General features: G+C 37.9%; 4 protein-coding genes across 4 annotated transcripts in view; all 4 read left to right on the top strand.

Annotated features, from left to right (window-relative positions):
• The first annotated feature begins 580 nt into the window (after positions 1-580).
• LOC108562094 (luciferin 4-monooxygenase-like) lies at positions 581-2,753 on the top strand. Its single transcript, XM_017920299.1, has 5 exons — positions 581-662; positions 721-839; positions 895-1,415; positions 1,536-1,692; positions 1,871-2,753. The coding sequence occupies exons 1-5, from the start codon at positions 614-616 to the stop codon at positions 2,675-2,677; spliced, it is 1,653 nt and encodes a 550-aa protein (XP_017775788.1). The 5' UTR covers positions 581-613; the 3' UTR covers positions 2,678-2,753.
• A 17-nt stretch (positions 2,754-2,770) lies between these two features.
• Positions 2,771-4,886, top strand: LOC108562095 (4-coumarate--CoA ligase 1-like). The gene is made up of 5 exons (XM_017920300.1): positions 2,771-2,931; positions 2,999-3,632; positions 3,729-3,876; positions 3,938-4,207; positions 4,268-4,886. The coding sequence occupies exons 1-5, from the start codon at positions 2,922-2,924 to the stop codon at positions 4,781-4,783; spliced, it is 1,578 nt and encodes a 525-aa protein (XP_017775789.1). The 5' UTR covers positions 2,771-2,921; the 3' UTR covers positions 4,784-4,886.
• A 1,650-nt stretch (positions 4,887-6,536) lies between these two features.
• LOC108562093 (4-coumarate--CoA ligase 1-like) lies at positions 6,537-8,436 on the top strand. Its single transcript, XM_017920298.1, has 4 exons — positions 6,537-6,724; positions 6,787-7,289; positions 7,347-7,764; positions 7,819-8,436. Exons 1-4 carry the CDS (start codon positions 6,560-6,562, stop codon positions 8,335-8,337), a joined length of 1,605 nt encoding a protein of 534 aa, XP_017775787.1. The 5' UTR covers positions 6,537-6,559; the 3' UTR covers positions 8,338-8,436.
• Positions 8,437-8,645: 209 nt separating this feature from the next.
• The window catches only part of LOC108562083 (luciferin 4-monooxygenase-like), a 2,139-nt gene continuing 967 nt past the window's right edge, over positions 8,646-9,817 (top strand). The window contains exons 1-4 of the mRNA XM_017920288.1: positions 8,646-8,688; positions 8,753-8,892; positions 8,945-9,447; positions 9,496-9,643. Of these exons, the coding sequence (XP_017775777.1) occupies positions 8,679-8,688; positions 8,753-8,892; positions 8,945-9,447; positions 9,496-9,643 (801 nt within the window). The 5' untranslated portion in view covers positions 8,646-8,678. The remainder of the gene's footprint in view (positions 8,689-8,752; positions 8,893-8,944; positions 9,448-9,495; positions 9,644-9,817) is intronic.

The raw sequence follows: 9,817 nt of genomic DNA on the forward strand, positions 1-9,817 counted from the left end.
AATAGATTATTAATAGATGTAATTTGAAGATTGTAGATCCTGAATCTGAAGAGGTGTTGGGATTCAATAAGCAAGGCGAGTTGAGGTTCAAGCATAAGTGTCAAATGAACGGCTACTACAACTTGGACACGACCTCCAGCTTCGACGCGGATGGTTGGATCAAAACAGGGGACATAGCGTATTACGACGAGGATTTTTGCTTTTACATAGTGGACAGGATCAAGGAGATGCTCAAATTTCAAGCCTTTCACATTCCCCCAGCTAAAATCGAAGGAGTTTTACTCGCCCATCCGCAGATCGCTCAAGCCGTCGTTATCGGAATTCCCAACGAGGAGACGGCGATCATCCGATGGCTTTGGTGATGTTACACGCAGGAAAAGAGTTAACCGAAGAGGATTTAATTAAGTACGTGGAGAATCGCGTCGAGGATAGGTACAGGTTGAGAGCTGGAGTCAGGTTCTTGTCTTCACTTCCATACACGCCCTCCGGCAAAGTCAAGAAGAACCAATTGAAAAAGATGATATTATCTGGTGAATTGTAGTAAAAATTAAATAAAAAAAAAAACCTTATCAATTACGCTGTTTTTTTTTATTATCATCTGACTTTCGTATAAATGATTCGCTCAATCAAATTCCAATCAGTATCGAATCAAGGAGCAATGGGTTTGCAAATTAAAAATATTCTAGTAAATAATAATTATTGCTATTCAATTTATTTCAGAGTACGATCCGATAAGTAAGGTTTTCACAAAAGACGACGTGAAACTCGTCTTCAACAGAAACGGCTTAGGATGCGCTTTCTTCGAGGCCCTTAAACTCCATCAATCCAAACTAGCTCAGGTAATTCGAATCTTCACAAAGAGTACTGTTCAAGTAAAACTTTCGTTGTCCGCAGATCGATATAGACACGGGAGAGCGAGAAATGTATTCAGAAATTCTTGAGAAATCGATAAAAACAGCGCAAAAATTGATGGAAGTCGGTTTGAAACCGAACGATATCGTAAGCTTCTGCTCGGAAAACAATCTCGACGTCATAGTTCCGTACATTGCGACGCTATTCGTTGGCGGTATAATCGGATGTCTTGATCCGAGTTTATCTCAAGAGGATTGCGAACATCTTTTAAATGACGTCCGACCGAAATTCGTGTTCATCAGCGAATCGTCGGAACAGAAAATCACCGCTGCTCTCGAGAATACTGGAAATGGAGCGAGAATCGTCGTCTTCGGAAGGAGCGTCGGTAATTTACAGTCGTTCGAGTCGTTCTGGAAGTCCGCATCGGACGTGCAAGGGTTCGAACCTTGCGCGAAGAATGAAAAGGATACGGCCATCATATTCTTCAGTTCCGGAACGACGGGTCTGCCGAAAGGTATTTGCGCAAATCATTCGGCCTTGATACACCAATCGAACACATATCTGTAAGTGTTTGAAACTTGAATTTTTATACTCGATGATGTACATCAACTGAAGTTGTTAATTAAAATAAGAATTTTGTTTATATCTGTAATGATAATAATAATAATATTACTGGTTTTCAGCGGATTCGCAAACACCAAAGTCACGCTGAGTTTCGCCACAGTTTACTGGATATCATCTGCTTTGCTAATTATCAAATGTATATTGAAAGGTGAATGCAGAGCTATATGCAAAGAATTCAACGCTATCGCAGTCTGGAAATCTATTGAGAAACATAGAGTAAGTTATCTAATGGAAATTAAAATAATATTTACAAAATGATTTAATCAGCATTGAATTACTCAGCTACTTTATTCGTAATTTCAATAAGCAAAATCTGTTTATCTTGTTTTGGATAATCATTTTTGCTGTTCAAAATGTGTTTGAAATATTATATTTACCTTCGTTTGATTTGTAGATAACTTGCATGCTGCCGTCTCCGATTCTTGGTATAAAGTTGATTGAAACGAAGGTCGACTGCGACGTGTCCAGCTTGGAGAACATTCCCTTCGGTGGATCGACGATGAGCATGGAAAATCTGCTCAAGTTAAAGGAAACATTCCCAAAAGCAACTGTAACTTTTATGTACGGACAGTCTGAAGTTGGTATAATGTGTTATTTCGATCCGCGGATCCGGGAACACGTGGAACTTAGCAAGAAGTATCCGAATTCCGTCGGCTCTCCGGCTTGCGGATACTCGGTGAAAGTGGTGGATCCAGACACGGGCCACGTGCTTGGACCGAATCAGATTGGGGAGATGCGCGTGCAGACTGTGCACAGGATGAACGGTTACCACAACAGAGATTGCTCCGATGTTTACGACGAAGACGGGTACATAAAAACTGGAGACATGTGCTACTACAACGAAGATTTATGTTTCTTCGTGGTGGACAGAGTCAAGGAGATGTTCAAGTACCAAGGATGGCACATCACTCCGACGAAGCTCGAGTCTATTATGTTGCAGCATCCGAAAGTGAGAAGCGCCGTCGTAATTGGAATTCCTCATCCGAGGGATGAGAATCACGCAATGGCTGTTTGCATCTTGAAGGACGGCGAAATGGTCTCTGCGGAAGAACTGAAGGAATTCGTTAACTCCAAAGTGGAGGACAGATGGATGTTGCGAGGCGGCGTCAAGCTGGTGAAAGAATTGCCGTACACTCCGACCGGGAAGATCAGGAGGATCGAACTGAAACGCACTATTCTGGACGAAATGAACGCAATTTGAGATTACGCAACTAATTGTTTAGTTTTTTTTATCTAAAACTATTATATCGTGTCCTCGATGACTTGAAAATTTTGTATTTGTTGATTTATCTAATATTAAGTATATTTACACTCATGACCATTGTCTTTTTTTTTATTATTATTATGGTGACTCCAAGATTTTTCAGCGTAATCGCGCCTTATCACCTCCTGTTAAGTATAAATACTCTCAGTGTCTCGTTGCTTCGCATATTAACACAACAAATATGGCTTCTGGTAAGTCTTCCGAAACCTATAATTTATTTAGTTTTATTTGTTGTTTTTTTTTTTGATTTGCAAATAGAAATAATGTGGAGTTACGATGAAAAGACGAAGGTCATCTCGATGCCTGAAGATGATCACAAGACGCATCCAAAGGGTTTGGGTTACGCCATGTACGAGGGCATGAAGAAGTACTCGAATAACGTAGCACAAATCGATGCCGTCACCGGAAAGGAAGATCTGTATTCTTCGTTCCTGCAACGCTCCATCAGAACCGCTCTGGAGATGAAGAATTTGGGAATCGGCGTTGGAGATTACGTAAGCATCTGCGCCAGGAATACTCTGGACAGTTCCATCCCTTACATCGCTTCCTCCTTCATCGGAAGCATCCTGGCATCGCTCGACCCGAGTCTCTCCGCCACGGACATGACTTTCTTGTTAAACGATTGCAAACCAAAGATTATCTTCGTCGAGATGGAGTGCGAAGAGATCATAAGGAAGATCATCGCCGAGAAAAATCTGTGCGTTAAAGTGGTCGTTTTCGAGAAGGATTTCAAATTGTTTCTGCAACCTAAGCAAGGCGAGGACAATTTCGAGTGTTACGTTCCGGAGTGTAACAGCAAGACGGCCGTGATTCTCTTCAGCAGCGGAACCACCGGAATGCCAAAAGGGATTTGCCTCAGTCACAATTACATCATGTACCACAGCCAAGGAATGTAAGTTTTCCAAATTGCGAAACAAGTTTTAATGAAATGTTTGTTTTCAAAACATAGATCCTAATTTAATTAATTGGAAAATGATATATTTACTAGGTTAACAGATGTTTTTCTAAATTTCGCCACTCTTTATTGGATTTCCTTGACAATTGCCTTACCTGCCTTGGTAATGAACGGAAAGACTCGACTCGTTTGCAAAGATTACGAGCCGGAAAAGGTTTGGGGATATATCGAAAAATATAAGGTATTTTTAATTTAGTTTCAATCATATATTTCTTTTTATAATACTAATTGGTGTTGTTTAGGTGACGATGATGCAGCAAACTCCGTACTTGTCCATTAAATTGATGGAAACGTTGCCCAAAAACTTTGTCACAAGTTTACCGACTTTTTTGATCGGCGGTAATCAAATGACGGAAGAATTTATGAAGGAATTGCACAGAGCGATGCCGAATACAAAGATATGGTTCACTTACGGCCAAACGGAGCTGATCGGCATGTGCAATGCCAGAACACCGCTCATCAAGAATAAACTGAAATCCGTTGGAATTCCTTTCATCGGTTGCAGCTACAAGGTAAAAAAAAATGCAAACTTCTTCATCAATTAATTGTTAATTACGTTTACAAAATTTTAGATAGTTGATCCGGAAACAGACGAATGTTTAGGGTTGAACAAACCCGGAGAGATTCGCGTGAAGAGCAAATGGTGCATGAACGGTTATCTCAACAGAGATAGCACTGACGCATGGGATGAGGACGGTTTTCTGAAGACTGGCGACGTTGGATATTTCGATGACGATTTTTGCTTGTTCATCGTGGATCGCGTCAAAGAGATGTTCAAGTACAAAGGCATGCATTACGTCCCAGCCAAAGTGGAGAAGGTGCTGCAAGGTCATCCGGACATCTCGATGGCCGTCGTCATCGGTGTTCCGCATTTCGAGGACGAGAACAGAGCTTTGGCCGTCGTCGTCCTCAAGAAGGACAGTAAACTGACGCCGAAAGAGATCGAGGAGTTCGCGAATACAAGAGTGGATGAGAAGTGGTGGATAAGAGCTGGAGTCGAGATCATCGACACGATGCCAATAACACCGTCGAGCAAAATAAACAGGCGATTACTCAAACAGATGTTCAGCAAAAACAACATTTATTAATTGAAATTACTTAAATAACTATATCAGAGAAGGTCAACATTCTGATAGCTTTATTCCGATTTCCGACTTTGAAATTTGTTTTAGAATATTTACGAGCGGAATATAAAACATATAATAATTAATAATATTTAATTTCACGTATAATTTATTTAACTTTAGTTGTAATAACGACTTATTATAATATAGAAAATGATAAAATATGCAAAATATTTTGATTTTGAAAGAATGAACATATGAAATATTCAAACATCCGATAACGAATCATGTGTAAATATGCAAGTAATTAAGATTGAATAAAGTTAAAACAGATCTAATCTGCGATTTCTATCAAGATTTTTTGATCTTATTACAATAACTATTATCCGCTGTCTCGTTCTTATCTAGTGTACACAAACTAAAAGCAAATCATTAATATATACTTAAATCAAGGCAGATAAAGATTGAAATTATCTTTTTGCATCATAAAGTATTATTTCCAAGTAGAAATTAATATTTTTAAAATCTGTATTCTGAGAAATCTATTTAATTTATTTTTAACTATTATATTATATGTTAATTATTAATAACCAAGCTACATTAAATTGAAGTGTTCAGAAAGAGTAAAATAATATAGTTCTTAGAAAGAAACTGTTTGATTTTCTGTATACTAATATAAATAATATGTCGTGTCCTAGGATGGAATATCTCTGGACACTGTGGAATACTTTGTAGTATTGTCGATGTGGAGTCCTAGTGGGTTTTATGGAAGAGTCTAGATTAAAGTCAGTGTAATAGTAGTATTTATTTAACATTTAGATGCTGGTGATTCTTAATCTAGCTTCCAGTTGTTACAAGCATAGGTTGCTGGTCAAGAGTAGTATCAAACTAGAACTGTTACTAGGACTAGGTTCTTCCTAAGACTCTCATGGGTACTAGGACTAACTGTGATTTGTCTATAGTTTGTATAGTTAATTGCCCGATTTCCACTTAAGTTAGTGACATATGTAAACTAACAAAATATGAGAAACAGAGCGTTTCTTCAACAGGTTCTATTGTCCTATGCAGATGTAGGCTTATTTGATGTTCGTTGGAACTTTCCATAAGACTGTATTTACATAGATAAAGAGTACATAAAGTACTTATATATGCATATCAATAATTAATAATAAAGTGGTTGGACACAACAAATCTTTGAACAGAAACGGAGAGAAGAAGTGAAATGAATAAGGCAAAACTTGCAAAATCAAATGAATAAAATGTGGTTAATTTTTAACTAGCACGAAGTTTATCTCAACATGTAAATTCAATAACATTCGGAGCGTTGAGCGTAAATCTATTGTAATGCAAATTATACGTGATGAAAGTAAATACTTTTATCAAAAGTTACGTTTCATTTGAGCATGATTCTTGTTTACATTATTATACGTTTTCGGCAATCCTTGTGTATTGTGAGTGAGCTATAGTTCTAATCGTAATATAAAGTGTTTCCTTTCTTGATATGAGAAATGTATGTTTATATTAGTTTCAATTATAATAAATTAACTTGTTTATTGAAAATTTCGATTAGAATTTTATTATCCCAGATAAATCTATTAATAATAATTATCATTAGTTTTGTTTTAAGGAAATAAACGCAATTTTTTTCGCCGCTTTATCAATTTCATTATTGCATTTAAAAAAAATATATCACGTAGTTATTAAGAATTCATTTATCTCTCGCAATCAATGTTTGTGCAAAACTTTGGTACTATATAAACTGCGGTAACAATCGTAACGAATTTATTGCAAATATTCGAAATGGCTGAAATCGATGTACTGGATTTCATTGAGAAAGAGGAGTGGAGCTACGATGAATCCACCAAAGTGATCACAATGCCCGAAGAGGATTTCACACCGAATCCGAGGGGATTGGGTTACGCGATGTTCGAGGGTATGAAAAATAACTTGAACAAAGTGGCTCAGGTAATATTATTTTTTTTTAATTCTCAAATATAGTTTAAACAGTAAAATTTTCTTTTTTTTAGATCGACGCTGCTACCGGTCAAGAAGATTTGTACTCGGAATTCCTGCAGAGATGCGTGAGGGTTTCTTTGGAGATGAAGAATCGCGGCGTGAAAGCGAGGGATTTCATCAGCTCTTGCTCCAGGAATCATCTGAACAGTTACATCCCTTACGTCGCTTCTGCTTTTGTTGGGACGCAATTGGCCGCAATAGATCCAGGTCTTTCTTTGGTGGACAAGAAATATTTGATTAACGACAGTAAACCAGTTTTGATTTTCGTGGACGAGGGAAGCGAGAGTGTTATTAAGGAGATCTTGAAGGAATTGGAATTGGATACTATTGTCGTTTGCTTCGATACAGATTTTGAAGAATTCTTGAAGCCCAAACCGGATGAAGATAAGTTCGCGCCTTACGAACCTGAAGATATTTCAGAAACGGCCGTAGTTCTATTCAGCAGCGGCACAACCGGAATGCCGAAGGGCATTTGCCTCAGCCACAAATACATATTGTTTTTTAGCAGAAATTGGTAAGTTATTGCATCGGTTGTAAACAAATTTGTTGCTAATTTCATGCAATTTTACAGCAATTTCGAAATGACTTTAGCTTATGCTTCGCTCTATTACATCTCCATAACGATAATTATGGCGGGATCGACTATTAACGGTACAACTAGACTAATCTGCGATGGATTTAAAGAGGATAAAACGTGGATTTACATTGAAAAGTACAAAGTTAATTATTTATTCGTGACGCCTTATCAGACAGTACGATTGTACGACGCCAAACCAGAAGGTTTAGTGAGTAGCTTGTCTTTCATGATCATGGCCGGACATCAAGCAACCGCTGAATTCCTCGATACAATCAGGAAAGCAATGCCGAACACTTTAATTTGTTACGTTTACGGACAAACTGAATTATCGGTAATTGGAAATCCTCTGCACGCTCTCATCAAAGATAACCCCACGTCGATTGGGGTTCCAACGCGTGGAATGCACTACAAGGTTTTAATTTAAAAATTTAAGAAAAAAAAAATCCATTAATTGTTGAAATTTCAGATCGTAGATCCTGAAACTGAGGAAGCTCTTGCTTTGACCCAAAAGGGTGAACTCAGAGTTAAGAGCCAATGGACGATGAACGGTTACCTTAACCGCGACAATTCCGAGGTTTTCGACAAAGACGGGTTTTTGAAAACCGGCGACGTCGCGTATTTCGATGAGAACTTTTGCTTGTACATCGTGGATCGCGTCAAAGAAATGTTCAAATTCCGAGGAATGCATTACGTTCCAGCCAAGGTCGAAGCAATTCTTCAGAACCATCCGCAAATTCAAGTAGCGACGGTCATCGGAGTCCCGAACTTCAGGGATGAGAACCATGCGATGGCCGTCGTTGTCCTTGTAAAAGGAAGCACGATTACAGCGCAAGAGATCGAGGAATACGTTAATGGGCAGGTGGAGGAGAACTTGAAATTGAGGGCCGGAGTGGAGATCATCGAAGAAATGCCGTTTACAGTGTCAGGAAAAGTGAGCAGACGGTGCCTCAAAGAGAAGTTCGTCAAAAATGATATATACCATTAGCATATACATGATTCTACTAATATTTATTTGCAAATTATCTTGCAGACATAGTTAACATCAATTAACCAATGTAATTTATGTTAATAAAGACAAGCTATTTTCTATAAAATTGTATATTATTTCCATAACTAAATGCGTACATGTCTACATAAACATTGCGAATTTGAGTACCTGAAATAGATCAACAAAATTAATCAATCAGAGATTACATGACAAAAAGGTGCCAAGTTCAATACTGATCAAAATAAGCTAATCTACTATGAGATGTGATCGATTATATAACGTAATAAACGTTTTTGGCGATAAAGTCAGTATTGTCGCATTGATGATCGAGCATAATCATGGAACATAGTAATTGAATATAAATATATATAAAAATAGTTATGTAATTTACAATGTTTTAATCTAATTGCAGTAAAATTAATTCCTGATTGGACTTACGATGAGTCCACGAAGATCATCTCGACACCGGACAATCCGTTCGTGCCGCATCCGAAGGGCCTCGGACACCTGCTTTTCGAATCCATGAAAAAACACTCAAAAAATGTCGCTCAGGTAAGTTTTATATAATTCACGTAAATCAATTAGTTTACGTGTACTTTTATAGATCAATGGGGAAACAGGTGAATTGGATTATTACTCTTCGTTTTTCGAGAGAAGTTTGCGAACTGCCATTGAGATGAAGAGCAGAGGGATTAAGCCCAAAGACGTTGTCAGTGTTTGCTCGCACAACCATATGAACAGTCATCTTCCGCTGATTTCTGCAGCTTTCGTGGGAGCCCATTTGGCTGCATTGGATCCGGCTCTATCCGAAGAAGATATCAAGCATTTAGTTAATGAAGTCGATCTCAAGTTGATATTTGTTGATGAAAAGAGCGAAGCGACAATTCGTAAAGTAGTGAATGAGTCTAAGCTGAGCACGCAAATAATTGTTTTTGAAAGGGATTTCGGCGAATTCGTGGAACCGAAAAAGGACGAAGAAGAGTTTCAACCTTTCATTCCTGATAGCTTGGATGAAACGGCTTTGATTCTCTTCAGCAGCGGAACCACGGGGTTACCAAAAGGCGTTTGCTTGAGTCATGCTTACATCCTTTACTACAGCAATGATCAGTAAGTGTTTAATTGATTATTTATATTATTGCTAATTAATTTGAGTAGAGTTTTAGATGTGAGCTTGGCATTCACTTCTTTGTACTGGATTTCTGTTACCATCCTCATGACCACGATTATCATACAAGGAAAGGCTAGATTGGTGTGCAAAAGATTCGATTCCAAACAAATTTGGTACGATATCAACGAGTTTAAGGTAAAAAATAAATATAAGTATCGATATATTACTGTGGTTTTAGCCGTTTGGCTGTAATTCGTGTTCAAAGTTTAAAAAATGCTCGAAAAAGCAGAGTTTATACATTTCATTGATTTTCTCGAAAACTGTAATATATAGAATTAATCCAAAAGATGCATATGAAAGCTGAATGTT

This window comes from Nicrophorus vespilloides, unplaced genomic scaffold, assembly GCF_001412225.1.
Source record: "Nicrophorus vespilloides isolate i.1.1-1 unplaced genomic scaffold, Nicve_v1.0, whole genome shotgun sequence".
NCBI lineage: Eukaryota > Metazoa > Arthropoda > Insecta > Coleoptera > Silphidae > Nicrophorus > Nicrophorus vespilloides.